Genomic DNA, 16237 nt, shown 5'->3' on the forward strand with positions numbered 1-16237 from the left:
TTCGCATTCCAAACTGGATGGACACGTCCAACTACTGTAGTCCACATTGTTCTCCCTAGGTTCACAACTTCATCCAAATAGAAAACGTCAATGTTGGCAAGAGGTTGAGATTTAAAGTAAAGAACATCTATGGCAGTGGAGTTCCTCCTTTTTAAGAGGAACAATAACATACTGGTAAGGTTGAAAAGGCAAGTACGTTATACATATCAACCCTGATTTATGACCATATCTTCTTTAGTAAAAAGGAATAGCTCACATCTTAACATACAAACGTGCACTTCGACTGAGTCAGACCATTCATGTTCCCTGCACCCAACCAAAGCATGTATAAAGAGATATCTCCTGAATGGCATAGGAGAAGGAAGAGAGATCAGTGAGGGAATTCGCAGTGCTTGGTTGCTTGTGTGGATTGTGTGTATCTGCCTTGTGCTGCCTCATAAACCAAAATGATCACGACATGATATAAACATCACAAGACACCAGCTACACTAAAATCATTATAAAGCAAACTGCATGGACACCCCGTCGGAGTGTGGCAAATCATGCGAACGGGTTGAGTATTGCTGCAACGATACATACTTGCAAAATAACACATTCGGACATATTTACAAAATGAGAGTGTTCCTTGTCTTGCAAGTTAGCTGCCCAGGTCTGACAGAAACTTCACACTTAATCATGGAAAAGGCGGAACCTACAAAGCACAGGCAGATGTTCAGTTGACACTGCAGGTCACAATGTCCACAGAACAAAATTATGCTAGGGTCAGAGGAGAGGAAACACATACCTTTCAAACTCTAGCTTCTGGACGACAATTCCATTCAGCACAAGCTCCGAGTCGAATATTTCCAAACCTGCAACAATGGCAAAAAATTGTAGAATTGATTAGTAAATTCGAGAGATGGAGAAAGCACGGAAGAAAGAACTTTAGGGACAGGAGATGTGGCGCAAGTGTACTGGTAAATACCATTTTTAACAAACGGTAGACAGATGCTGCGGTCTTGTTCACAAGAGATTACAAAGACTCCTTCAAAACTCCTATTCTTCATCATAGACACTGTAATTTTCTCCAAAGGCTGACAAACCGCACAAAAGCATGTTAAGAGATGGTGTATGGAATTTCTTAAATTGTATCCATGAGACTGCGGTGAAAAATCAAACTGAAATTTAGTTTTGTTCTCAAAAGGCAACACAAGTGCACATCAAGAAGAACTAAGGAAAATAGAATGTAACACAGGTCACAAGGAAATTTTACAATACAAGGAACATGACTTGGCAGCGTTTCATCACATCCAAGTCATGCTACGGCTGCTTTGGCTCCCTCGCATACCTTACCTCAGAGACTTATGTTCAGTTTGCATTACAATCACAAGGTCTCTCAATTTTGGGTGCAATTTACATAGGAACATGCAAAATTCATTTATTAGCATTAGTATTAACTGCTAAGCAACTAGAAACTTGGACAATTCATCACACCCAAAAGTAAGTATATATATTCAGAACATTAAACCTCACACTGGAAGACAGTTGAGAAGTTGAAACGCGGGAAATGAATGCAACAAAGGATATATACTATATACTGCCGAGGACAGCACGATACAGACTGCAACCAAGCAATTGGATGCAATCGTAGATGAGGAGGAAAGCAAATTGCATACCTTGCCACCAGCTGCCACTATTAAAATCTTCAAAAGCTCCTTGCTAGGCTTTGCATTTGGCGTGATTAGTACTCTTCTACCCTAAAATGAATTTTGAGAAAGTCAGTAAATATAAAGATCATGAACATGGTAGTAATGTTTCAAAGACTATATACCACACATGTTTAACAATGATCAAGATTATATAATTGTCCTCTGCTACTATTTATTTTCCCTTTTTGATTATAACACTCACTGCTAATAGTTAGACACTAACCTCTAACAATGGGTTTTTGCAGGCTCGGCTTAGGGAGACAGGCATGCTGAAGTGTAGCTCTTTCTCCTTCTTTGTATCTCTCATTATGTATTTTTTCTCATCAATGAAGCACCTTGCTCCATCACAGCATTCAAGCCATGATGGTGTGACTACAGGTATACCCATGGCCATTGCTTCTAGCATGTTTCTTGTACGAGCAAACTTTTTAGCAACAAAATGTGTAGCCTCTGAAATAGTTGTTACCACTGGCAATCTAAAGTGTGCCAATATCTGCCAATGTCCAAAAAGTCGGAGAATCAGAAACATCAAGATATGTTCAGTTACGTGTGTATAGAATATGCAGATAATGAAATGAAACTACCTTTGTCTGGTCTTTGATGGTTTCACTGTCCATGCTTTGACTGAAAAGAACACGGACTGAGGACATGCTTCTCTTTCTTCGCCTGCCTGATGGCAAAACTGGAGATACCTCATTCCCAAAAAGACTAGCAAGCTCTCTGGAACCTGGTGATTGCAGCAGGCCTCTCTTCGGTACCTTCTTTGATTTATGTGTCCTAGATTGGGACTCTGTGCTACTTAGCTCTCTCAGTGGTGCTCTATTCTTCGAAGTAGAGTCATGGTCTTTCTGTTGAGATGTGGATTGTTTTTCTATTCCAGTACTAAAAGTTCCTTCAAACTGATTGAAGTCTGAAGTTTCTTTCTGAATTCCTCTGGCCTTGCTACGAGTTGCTATAATTCGCACAGAAACATCGGGAGAGTTAGCAGCTGATGCTTTCAGATTAGCAAAGGAAGACTGGTGGATCATTTTCATGCCTTTTATGGTATCCTGGTCTCTTGATGGTTTGGCTGCTGATAACTTTGCAACTTGTGCAGTTTTGGCTCCCTCTGCAGTTGGTCTGGTAGCTTTACTGAACTCAACTTTTGTGCTTCCTGAGGTAAACATGGATGTTCTCTTTCTTTTAGGATGGATTGTAGCATCTTTACCAAGTAAACAAGGAATCTTTGAGTCATTTGCACCAGATCCCATGGTTACTTCTGACACCTCATAATTTATGGCTGCTTTTACAACCCCACTCTCGATCCCTGTCTTCGCTTTCCCTGTCATATGTTTTGTATTCTTCCTGGTTTTTGACTTACTGGGATGGTTCGTCAAAGGGATTGAACTTTCGCCATTTGTCATTTCTATGTCATCTACCTTGAGGCGCGTAAGCTGTGATGTCATTCCCTCTGAGCTCTGACGTAAACAGGCTAGCATTTGGTTCTGAACTGGCGAATTTACTGGACATAATGAATCCACTTTGTTTTCTTTCCCCAGAGAATTTTTCAGGTGTTCATGCTCCATGACATTGTAACTGACAGGTGATGCATTGAACAATGCTTCCATAGCTTCAGCTGCCATTTGAGTATTAGGCCCAATATCATATGCTTCATATAAATCATCGGTAACAGCTGCTGGTTCTGGTTTCTTCAGGCAGTTCATGCCCAAGTCCTCATCAATGCATTCTAGCATTGCCCCAGCCCTTGTACCTGATCCATAGCCACCACATCTCTGGGAGTCAAAATATGAAATTCTGTTTTTGACATGAGCTATTGCATTTTCCCTCAAAATGTTACTGGCTATGCCAGCATCATGGTTGGGGGTATCAAACCAGTCAAAAATACCTGCCTTCTCAAGTGTCAAACTGTGATCAGCCCTTTTTGCCAAGCACTGAGCTACTTTTGAGCCTAAAGTGGAAACTGACTTTGTTGCACTTACCGGCTCAACTGTTATAGTCTGAAAAGCCTCTGTATCATCATCTTCTGCTAGCAGCATGTCCACAATATCAATAGCACTGGCCTGTGATGCATCTCCTGGCTCTTGCGAATTAAGGTAGTCTAACCTGGGACGTTCTCTTGCAGCAGCCATTATGCTTGTGCTGCTATGGCTGACATATACAAGCAAGCACCTGCTATGGATATAAAAAACTATGAAAGTGTTAGGCCTTGTTACCAACACTGTATTTGTCAGATTCAATTGATTGGAATAGTAATAAAATGTTTAAGGATGCCAAAGTACCCAATCAATACAGAGACCCCCAAATGTGAATACTACAGCAGAACTGACTGAATGGAAATAACACATAGAGGATGCCAATTTATATAGACACGCCCGCATGCACGTACAGAGATTGTAAAGAAGAATATAAATGAGCCGTGCTGACTTGTCCATTGATATGGAGAATGAAGACAGTGCAGGCAACAGCAAACAGAGTTTCACAATAAACAGACTTAATTTGAGTAAGGCTGGCCAGTGACTGATAGCCACTGTCATGGAACTAAAAACATTAGATTCAGATCAGACAGTGGTCACACAAATAAAATACATATCATACTCTATATGTAAAATGTGGAGTTCAGATCGTTTCCGCTGGCTGCCACTAAGATCCTTTAAAACGTGCATCACATGACAATAAGCCTATTCATATCCTCAAATGGAAATCAGTATGAGCATCAGCACCATGTGCGCCATTTCCTCTATAATACAGAGACGGTTCTTCCCCACAAAGTATACTAGACATCCGAAGCGTAAAGACTAAACCACACTACCATCTAGCCTGAAATTTCAGTCTGACAGTGATAAGAAACATCACACCTTCACCGTGATTCAAGTCGGCAACATGAAATTTCTCTGTGCCGGCAGTAAGCACGTGACCACTACTACGCGGATCGCTCTTAGCTACGCACCAAATTTCACCACGGAATCGTCAGGATTGATGCCTAGTAGTACGATACGGCGCCTAGCTGATCGTTTCCACTTATTTCACGGGGGCGGACGGATCTAGATGGTGCGCACCCAGATATCGTGAAGGTCGGTGGGGTTCAAGCAACTGCGGGATGAATGAAGGGCTCGTACCTCGGAACCCGGTTGTCGGCAAGGCGGCAAATGGGACGGGGCGGAGACGGCAGCACGAACGCGGCGTCCCGGCGAGGGAGAAGGGAAACGGCGATGGCGGCGACGCGCGTGGTAGAGGATGGGGGCAGGATGGGCGAGGCGTCGGTGGTGGTGGCGGCAGCCGGCAGCGGCGGGGGTGGATGTGGGGAGCGGGAGCGGGAGAGTGGGGAGGAAGAAAGCCCCCGCTCGGGAGGGAGGGAAGTGTGCTGGGGAAGCCAAAACATCCCGCCGCAAATTGCCTCTTTTTTTTTAGCGAAAAAAGATCAGGCTGAAAACGATTCGTGAATATGTTTTTTTCACACTTCGATAAGTTGCCACACTTTATTTTGCAACATCCTATGTCACTGAACATGTGATGGTCAATGTGGCCAATACTCAAATTTTAAAGAGAAGTTTGGTAAATGTGCAAAAGAAACTCTAAACGAATGGTGGGATTTCTGGAACGAGATAATTCTATATCGTGCTATCTCTATTCCAAAATGTATTGCTATCTTACTTTTCTTGTTACTATAATGTTTCTAAATTTGATCATTTGAACACAAACATTGATCTAATATTAGTATATTTATCATGAACAATATTATTTCGATATTTGCATGCTATGCATATTAACGAGTAAACTATCTCCCTTCTAAAACCAAACTGGCTTGCGTCGCCTGACCTTGACATGATGACGACCAATAAGAGTCCATCAGTGCCGCTAGCTCACAAGGATTGCCTGATTGGGGCATTGACGCATCCCTTGCTACCGGCATTGATGAAAGATAGTCTGGAGAGAGAGTGAGATAGGGGAGGGAGGGAGGGAAAGGGAGACGAGGAGAGGAAGAGAAAATAAGGAATTATGATGGTAAAAGGGATTGGAAGGGCAGTAGAAAGAATGGTCGATATAGAAATGTGGAAGGGATGCCCTATTTTTAATGCATGATAATAAAATTAGGGACATTATTCGCATGGCACTAGAAAGAATAACGGGCTACAATGCTATGCATGTTGGAGTCCTTCAGAATGGCGGAGATAGAGGGATAGGTAGTGGTAAGGCTTCCCAACCCTAGTAAAAAAAGGTGCAATATACAACCAGTTTTAGAAGGCGTCGGTGGATGATGGGAATGGGTCCTCGTTACGAGATGACATGTGATCGAAAGAGTGGAGGCCATAGTCAATATTTGCATACTCCCCAACCAGCCCAAAAAATCGCTAGCTCTTCTCATAAATTTTTGCAATGGAAACGAGAAAATGTACTATAAGTGGGGACTTAGCTAGGATCCTACTTGACACCTTAAGATAGAGACTTGACCATGTTACTAGTTGTATGAACCATTCAGTGATTTGAATCATATATCTATAAGTTTCAGAGGAATTTTTAGAGCAAAGATACATCGTTCGATAATCCATCCACTCACTACTAACCAAAATATAAATATCATATATCTAGTTGTTATAAACGCGATAATCAAATAGTGAAGAACGAAAGAAAATCACAGCGGAGACACAATATTTTAACGTGGAAACCCCCTCCAGCACAAAGGGGAAAAACCACGAGCGCCAGCCAACAAAACTTTACTATATCGGGGAGTATTTTCAAACGCCGTGGGTTATCCTATATTTTGATAAACCCTAGTAGGCAAGAGGTATAAATGACCGGTGGAGACGATCTGTACCGGGGGCTTCCCCCTCCCTCCCGGGCGTCCCTGCAGGGCACGGTGTATGGGCTAACTTTAAACTCCGCTACGCTTTGGTCCAAGCCTACCCGGCGGCGGGCTTCACTCCGCTCGTCAGAAGTTAGCCTCTCTTGTATATGAATTTGGATCACAGCATAACACTAGGTTCTCTTGCATAGTAGAACAACATCTCATTATCCTACACATTGCAGTGAAAGTCGTTGAGAGCAACGATTGCGATGGGCAAGAAGAAAAGTTGCATTCCCTACTCTCAACATGTTTGTGGTGTCTAAGAAAGTAAAATTTCTAAGAAATGTTTTAAATTTGGCAATAAATTCTACGGTGATCTGTACATGCATGCAATTTTTCATTTTTCTGATGTTTAATTCTATTTACTTAAAATTAGTTCTAATTAAACCTTATACTTAGCACCACAAGATGAAAAAAATTAGCTCATGTCTTTCAAATTTGTTTGGTTTGATATCAAAATTATATCCTTCCAATACTGATTCATGTTCTTCTCTTTCTCTCCTCAATGGAAAACTTTTGTACCAAATTGGGAAAACAAATAATCATCATCAAGGACAATTTCATAGTTATATGTTATCGACCCTTTTATCATTCTTTCAATCACCCAGTAAGTGGCTAATCTAGCTGATATGTTGAGCTCCAAGTGAAAAAAGTATCTATAGAGTCAAGGCTACCACACCACCAACCTCCACTTTAATATTTTCGATATCTATGCCCATCAAATCTTACATACATGAATAATGTTCCCCTCTTATATATACATATATACCACTTTATGTTCAATATCATAGCTCAGTCGTCTCACTCTATCTCAATGTGTTGGTAACATCAGCTCATTTTGTCAAAAAATAGGGGTAGTCAATAAACAGATCAACAAGGAAAAAATATCACGAAAGATATAAGAACACTTTGGAATATGATACATCGGGAGTAGCGGTGGAGCAAATTAAGATCACACAACGTTGTGTACTTCTTCCATGTGTTGTAACAGAATCTGGCCCTGCCGGTCTCTTTCAAGTGGAATGCAACACGCGGTGGGGAATTCATTGAAAATATATTTTTCACATAAGAGAGCCCTCTAGACAGCGGGAGTTTTCCCCAAACTATATTTTTTATTTTAGAAACTGGTTTGGGAGAGGAACATTCTCGACTCCGTCACCCAGTTTATCATTATCCGAAATTTCATTTGCTTGTATGATGACAACTATAGTATACACATAATCTTTTAGGGAAAAAAATCTCGGACTTTTTTTACAATGCAACAACCGACTGACGTGTATTATAAATTGGACAACTCTTTTATTCTCCTGGACGATTCACGCGATCGCGTCCTTCGGCTTTCTAGCATGACATGCGTCCCCGTATTTTCAATGGATCGTCCAGTATTGTCAATTACCGTATGGTTAATATGCCATGGCATCTTATTCTCACATTTTCTATATTTCTCGTAATGGACATGTCACGGCTCCGCTGGCTTGTTCTTTTGAGTAAACAAAGAGTAGACAGCAGTATCAAACGGAACTGCAGAAAGTATGGCAAAACAAATAATCATCAGCAAGGACAATTTCATAGTTAATGGGTCAAAAAAATCATAGTTATATGTTATCGACCCTTCTACCATTCTTTCAATCATCTAGTAAGTGGCTAATCTAGCTGATATGTTGAGCTCCACATGAAAAAGGTATCTATAAAGTCAAGACTACCATACCACCAACCTCCACTTGAATATTTCCGATATCTATGCACATCAAATCTTACATACATGAATAATGTTCCCCTTTTATATATATACCACTTTATGTTCAATATCATAGCTCGGTCGTCTCACTCTATCTCGGTATGTTGGCAACATTAGCTCATTTCATCAAAAAATAGGGGGTAGCCAAGAAACATATCAACAAGGAAAAATATCACTAAAGATAAAGAACACTTTGGAATATGAGACATCGGGAGTAGCGGTGGAGCAAAGATCCCACAACTGCATAAGACCGGTAGGAAGTCTTATGGTGGTCTCAAGCTTTGGGCAGAAAGATTGAGATAGTTTCATAGAACTCTTGATCTTTTCTTTCTCTCTCTTTTAGACCTTTGGTCTCCTAGCTAGCCTTTTGTTGCTTATCTCTAGCAGTAACCTTATGTAAATTACTTTTTATGGAAAATTATAAATATACACAGTGGGGAAACCCACTGTTCCGCCTCAAAGAAAAAAAGATCCCACAACCTTGTGTACTTCTTCCATGTGTTGTAACAGAATATGGCCCTGCCAGTCTCTTTCAAGTGGAATGGAACATGCAGGGGGAAATCCCCCTCCCCTGATGTCCCGAGAAAACTCAATTCAATTGAAATATTTTTCCACGCAAGAGAGCCCTACAAACAGCGGGAGTTTTCCCCAAACTATTTCTGATCCCCTTTCATTTTTTTACTATGAATTCTGCACTTGTAGCTTCGAAAGGATTTCTTATAATTTGGATCTGCTATTTTGGTATCAATCTATTAGGAATAGGTTTACATAGTTATGATTCGTTTATATTAATATCTAAATGATTAGGTAAAAGAAAACCCTTTTATGAAGGATTCCCTCTGTCCTAAGATGTATAGCCTAAACTTTAGCCAAAAATCAACGTCTTCTAAGTCTGATTAAATTTATACGAAAAGATATGGATATCAACAATATCAAATGTACATTTTGAGAAACTATACTTTATGGCGAATCTATTGATACTGATTTGCCATTGTGAATGTTTATATTTTAACATATAAATTTGGTTGAACTTAAAATATGTTGACTTTTGACTAAACCTTAGGTGCCTTACATTTTGGGAGGGGGGAGTACTAGCTAAAAACATGTTTCATAAATTGTTTTCAGCGCGATAATATAATCTGTGTACAACAAAAAAGAAAATTTGATAATTTTCCACACTTTATTCACAACCTATATCACTGACATATATAAGAAGAAATGAGCTCGGAGCCTCGGCGATGGCGAGGGGAGCAGCTTCCTCCAGTGGACTAGCCATGTAGTCGCGCCGACAGTCTCGGGTTCATCTTGGGACGTGGGCCAGGGCGGGCATGTGGGGCTAGGGTGTTTTTGCAGCAGCGTGGCAGTGCTAGTTGTTGTTGCTGCCGGGCACCGTGGTGGTGCCAACGGCCGAGGCCCCCAGCGGAAGATGTGGGTGTAAGACCCTGATCTTACTGGTGGTTGTGGCGCCGTGATACCAGTGGTGGGCATAGCCTTCTGCCACTTTGGTGTTCCTCTCCTCTGCACGGGGGTGGCTAAAGCTGGAGGCTTTCATCCTCGTTCCCTACGTGCTCTGGCTGCTTCGAGGTGGTGGTGTATGATCGGGACGAAAGCCCTGCTCGGCGAAGTCTGATACTGAATACAACGACGCCTGCGGGGGTCGTTACCTTATTGGAGGCGTGTTCATGGCTTTCACCTTGCCTTCCCTCTCCTCAGGGGACCGGGGAAACCGTAGGTCCGGTACACTTGGACTAGACGGCAGTGGTGCCACGATGTCGTTATCTTCTTGAAGATGTCATCTAGGCCACGAGGAGGGACCGATGCGGCAATCGGAGACAGGGGCATGTGGTGTTGCAGGTGTTGGCCGCTGCCCATGGCTTTGGCTTCCACGCGCAATGTACGACATGGCGGGCGCATCGTGGTCGATGTCTTCCTCGAGTCTATCAAGATCATGCCTTCTTCTCGTTGACTCCCTCAGGCGCATAAGGGAGGTGGTGTCTTGCTCGGTTCGTGACGCGGTTCAGAACCATGTGCTCCTTCTCCTCGCCCAGTCGTGGTGGGATGTTGGGCAATGCGAGTCGTTTATCACCGACTTTGTAGAGGGCGCGTTGTTTGACGCTCGGCGATGTATCATATGGGGTGAGTGGAGTTGTAGCCTTCTTGCCTTTGCACTACTTGTCTTGGACTCTTCTTCTATATGATTAGTACACCTTCGAGGGTATGTTGTCGAAAAATTAGTATTTTTATTATGAATAATATAATTTTGATATTAGTATGTGATGCATATTATCGAGTAAACTATCACACTCCTAAAACCAAACTTATCTTACGTCGCCTAAACTGTGACATGATGATGACCAATAAGAGTCCACGAGTGCCACTGGCTTACAGGGATTGCATGATTCGGTCGTCAACACCTCCCTTGCTACCGAAAGTGATGAACAATAGTCTGGAGAGATGGGAGGAGGGAGGGAGAGGGAAAGCGGGAGAGAGGGGGAGGGAGAGGGAGAGAGAAATACGGAGAGAGCGGGAGTGGGAGGAATTATGCTGGTAAAAGGGGTTGGAAGGGCAGTAGAAAGAATGGGCGATATAGAAAAGTGGCATGGATAGCCTATTTTTAATGCATGATGAAAATTAGGGACATTTTTCGCATGAGACTAGAAAGAATAATGGGCTATAGTGCTACGCCATGTTGGAGTCCTTTAGAATGGCGGGCCTCCCAACCCTAGCAAAAAAATGTTGCAATGTACATCTAGTTTTAAAAGGCGTCGGTGGAGGATGATAATTGAGGCTCGTTACGAGATGACGTGGGATGGAAGGAGTTGAGAGCATAGTTAATATTTGCATCCTCCCCAACCAACCCAAAAATTTGCTAGCTCTTCTCACAAAAATTGGCACTAGAAGAGGGAAAAGGTACTCTAAGTGGGGGCTTAGCTGGGATCCCACTTGACACATTAAGTTAGTGACTTGACCATGTTAATAGGTGTATCACACCATTCAGTGCATTTAAATCATACATCTATAAGTTTCAAAGGAATTTTCAGAGGAAACCTACATCGTTCGATAATCCATCCACTCACTACTAACCAAAACATAAATAGCATATATCTATCTTCTCTTGCATAGTAGAACAACATCTCGTTATCCTAACACAGCTACATGATTTTAGCAAGAGAGCGTGTATGACCATTGAGAACAACGATTGCAATGGGGACAAGAAGAAATGTTTCATTCCCTACTATCAATATGTGTATGGTATCTATAAAAGTAAAATTTGTAAACAAGGTTTTCAATTTGGCAATAAATTCTATGGTGATTGGTATATGCAGGTAATTGTTCATTTTTGTGATGTTTAATTATATTTACTTATTTTTACTAAAATTAGTGCTAGTAACCCTATACTTAGCACCACAAGATGACAAAATTAACTCATGGTCTTCAAATTTTGTTTTGTTTGATATGAAAATTTTATCCGTCGAATACTGGTTCATGTTATTCTCTTTGTCTCCTTAATGGAAAACTTGAGTACCAATATGGAGAAACAAATAACCATCAACGATGATAACTGCATAATTTTATGTTATCAACCCGTTTATCAATTATCATTCTTTAAATCATCTAGTAAGTGCCTAATCTAGCTAATATGTTGAGTTCCACATTTAAAAGTAATTATATAAAGTCAAGACTATCACACCACCAACCTCCACTTTAATGTTTTCGAAATGTATGCACATCAAATCTCATATACATGAATAACGGTCGGCTCATATATACACCACTTTATATTCAATATCATAGCTTGGTCGTCTCACTCTATCTCAATGGTTGACAACATTAGCTTATTTCGTCATAAAATAAGGGGTAGTCACAAAAACATACCAACAAGGTAAAAAAATATCACGAAAGATATGAGAACGCATTGGAATATGAGACATCGGGAGCAGCATGGCCCTGCCGGTCTCTTTCGAGTGGGGTGCAATACATGAATCTCACGCGCCTTAAGATCCCGGAAAAAAATTCAATTCAATTGAAAATATTTTTCCCATGTAAGAGAGCCCTCGAGACAGCCGGAGTTTTCCCCAAACTATTTCTGATTTTAGAAACTGGTTTGGGAGAAAGAACATTCTTGACTCCGTCACACGGTTTATCGTTATCCGAATTTTCATTTGCTTGTACGATCTCGCAATTTTCTTACAATGCAACCAACCGATTGACGTGTATTATAAATTCCAGTATTTTCAATTACCGTATGGTTAATATGTCAACTTGCCATGGGCCAAACGGAAGTGCAGCAAGTATGGTACAACGACCAAAAAATGGGAGCAAAATCTGAGGCGTACTGCAACATGATTGCAACACAGCGCTACCCCTGCGGAACACGGCGATTTTAAATGCGTTCGGTAGGTGTCGGCGTTACATCCATTGTCCGTCGTGCTGTAAGATTCGTGAGGGCTTTTAACACTTTATTCCAACTCAGTAGAGATACTGCTCGGTATGTGTTGGATTTAGAGGAATACGAACATGGACCCCACATCCCGTAATAATATCTTTCCAAATCGTGTTCCCGTCTCTCACTGATACAGACTCTCTCTCCTCGGCGCAGGGGCACCGGCGGCACTCTCGACAAGGGGGGTCTGGAGGCACTTGTGAAACACAATCAAAAGGTCATGCATTATTGAAACGCATTGCATCCATTTGTAATTAATGTGAAACATGGCTGACAGACTGAACAATAGAAGGATTCGATGGCTAACTTGTGAACCATAATCATATAGCCCATGCATCATTGAAATATTTGTGAAACAATAGCTTAATTATGGAAATGAAACAACTAAATTATTTAAATGGTTATCTATTGCGTGAAACATAGTCAAATAGCTCATGCATTACTGAAACACCCTCCATCCATTTGTAATTAATGTGAAACATGGCCGGCGAACTGAAACACTGGAAGGATTTTATGGTAAACTTGTGAAACTAAATTCAATACCTATCCCATGCATCATTGAAATATTTTTGAAACCGTATATTAATTGTTGAAATAAAACAACATTATTTAAGTGGTCTAACATTTTTTGAAACATAATCAAATAGCCCATGCATTATTGCAACACCGTCCATCCATTTGAAACTAATGTGAAGCATGCACAAAGAACTAAGAGACTGGTATGATTCCATGGTCAACTTGTGAAACACAATCCCTTGGCCATGCATTATTGAAACACTATCCATCCATTCATCCATTTATAACTAATATTGAACATGCCCAGCGAATTAAACACTTGAATGATTACATGGTCAACTTACGGAACAGTTGAAGGATTCCATGTTAACTTCTGAAACACAATCAAATAGCACATTGTTATCACCAGAATTTGACCGGATCAGAGGTGGGCCGCGATTAAAGATGGGCTTGAAGAATATACATGGAAGGAATACATGAATCGGCCTTGTATACAAAGTTTGGGCTAGTTTGCCCGTGTATCTGTAAATATAGTAGGATACGTGTCGGTTAGATAGAATTTGGCTCGTGCACGGTTGGGATTATTCCCACGTTAGAAAGTCTACGGACTATAAATATGTATTTAGGGTTACTGAAATAAACAACAATCACGTTCACCACAAACCAATGTAGGCGCATCACCAACTCCCTTGTCTCGAGGGTTTCTTCCGGGTAAGCATCATGCTGCCTAGATCGCATCTTGCGATCTAGGCAGTACACGTTTATTCGCTGCTCATGCGTTGCTCGTGCTGAAGCCTTGTTGATGGCGAGCAACGTGGTTATCATAGATGTGTTAGGGTTAGCATTGTTTCATCGTATCATATGCTTTCGTCCGTGCAACCCTTAGACGTCTAGCCGCTCTTACACCTATCTTAGGTGTAAGGGCGGCACCCCGCTTGATCATTATTTAGTAGATCCGATCCGTTATGATTGCTCCTTGTTCTTCAAGGATTAGTTTAATATCTGCATAGTTAGGCCTTACAAACGGGTTGAAGGATCCGGTGGCACGTAGGGTGTAGTTTGCTAGCCCTAGACAGGATGTTCCGGGATCAACTTCATGTTGGTTTTTAGGCCTTGTCTAGGGTCGGTTTATGACCACCGTGCGTGGCCGCCGAGCTCAATCACGCGTAGGATGTTCCGATTATGTGGTGAAAACCCTAAATCGTCGTAGGTCGTTTTAGCTTTATTTCGATCAAGCGGGACCACCATATGATCGTACACCTCGTACGAATCATGGGTGAATCGGCTCTTTGAGCCGATTCACGAGACAACCCGAGAGCCGATCGAGGCTCGTATTTAATGTTTACGTGTATGCCATGCAGAAACTAAGCGAGGCACATCCATCACCTTCCCGACCAGGTATAGGTCGGGTGGCACGCCCTGCACCGGCATCGGACGTGCGTGCCGAGTCTTTGCGGGCCGTCGCTCGAGGGACCAGGGCCGGCCGCAGTCCCGGGAGCCTCCCGGCTCTACCGTGTTGCCCGTCGCCGCTCGCCGGTGGGTTTCGACCGCAACACATTCCGGCACGCCCGGTGGGACAGTCTTCGACATCAACTGCATCGCCATCTACATCCGAGATGGCGGAAGGTACTCCAGTCACGTACGAGGATCCGACTGAGGAGCTCAAGAAGAAGTATGACGAGGTCAAAGCGATCCTCGAAGCCGACCTCATCGGCTCTTTCCAGAGAACCCGCTCACACGGCATCGGTGGAAAGGGTTCTCACCCGAAGGCGCGCTCGATGGAGTGGACCTATCCGCCCCGTCGGAAGAACGCACCGGGTCTCCGCGTCGGAGAGATTAATTTCATGGTAGCTCATTCGCTCGCACCGCCATTCCGAGAGCCCGGTGAACACTTTGGAGCGTGTCGCTCTTCGGGTGATCCAGGAAATCATGAGGCATCGTACTCCTGTCGAGGACCAGCTCTAGGGACTCACCAAGGAGAGATGCCACCTCGGTCCCGACCACCGCCGCCGTTCGCGTTGGCGGCACTCGTAAGTGCCGAGTTCACCGGCATACGTCGTCTACAAGATCGGTGGTGACCCTAGTGATTACCAGCTCTGCATGAGGCGCCTAAGGAGATCCCTCACGGATACACGTGCACATACGTGCCGGACCGCGAAGAATCGGGCACTCACGAACCGCACCGCAACAGCAGGGACTCCGGAACAGCAGGAGGAACTTCGGGAACGAGATCTTGAGAAGCGTGACGTGGCTAGCTAAGTATGCCACTCCGATAAACCTCCGAGCCCAACTCCTGCAGCTGGCTCGGAGCTTGAGAAGCAAGCGTGGCCGGCTAAATATGCCACTCCGGCGAATCTTCGAGTTCGACTCCCGGCAGACCAGCAACGCGGATCGGATCGATACAATCTTGAGAAACCGAGTTCGGCATGGTGCCGAAAAGGAGGGCAATCGGCTATTCCAAGCCGTACCCCAACGAGTACGAGTTGATCCCACTACCACCCAAATATCGGCTCCCCGAATTCTCCAAATTTAGTGGATCGGATGGTTCCACTCAATCGAGCATGTGAGCCGATATTTGGCACAGCTGGCACGATCTCAGCATCGATGAGCTGCGTGTGAGGTTCTTCGCACGCTCCCTCACAGGATCGGCTTTCGGGTGGTACACATCGCTGCCACCGCACTCAATCCGGACTTGGAAGCAGCTTGGAGGAGCAGCCCACATGCGTATCACTCGTGAGGCTTCCGAGGCTGGCATTGCCGATCTAGCACCAAATATCGGCTCCTGAATTCTCCAAATTTAGTGGATCGGATAGTTCAGCTCAATCGAGCATGTGAGCCGATATTTGGCACGGTGGGCACGATCTCAGCATCGGATGAGGAGACGCGTGTGAGGTTCTTCGCACGGTCCCTCACGGATCGGCTTTCGGGTGGTGCCACCGCGCTGCCACGGACTCCAGCCAGGACTTGGGCAGGTTGGAGGAGCGAGTTCCACATGCGGTATCACTCGA

The 16237-nt window shown here is 43.3% G+C and overlaps 1 protein-coding gene across 1 annotated transcript; it reads right to left on the reverse strand.

Annotated features, from left to right (window-relative positions):
• Positions 1–405: 405 nt before the first annotated feature.
• Positions 406–3832, reverse strand: LOC124667144. Its single transcript, XM_047204468.1, has 6 exons — positions 2273–3832; positions 1912–2181; positions 1656–1736; positions 965–1073; positions 785–851; positions 406–691 (listed from the first exon to the last, which is right to left on the reverse strand). The coding sequence occupies exons 1-6, from the start codon at positions 3815–3817 to the stop codon at positions 670–672; spliced, it is 2094 nt and encodes a 697-aa protein (XP_047060424.1). The 5' UTR covers positions 3818–3832; the 3' UTR covers positions 406–669.
• Between the last annotated feature and the right edge of the window lie 12405 nt (positions 3833–16237).

Source organism: Lolium rigidum, chromosome 6 (genome assembly GCF_022539505.1).
Source record: "Lolium rigidum isolate FL_2022 chromosome 6, APGP_CSIRO_Lrig_0.1, whole genome shotgun sequence".
NCBI classification, from domain to species: Eukaryota; Viridiplantae; Streptophyta; class Magnoliopsida; order Poales; family Poaceae; genus Lolium; species Lolium rigidum.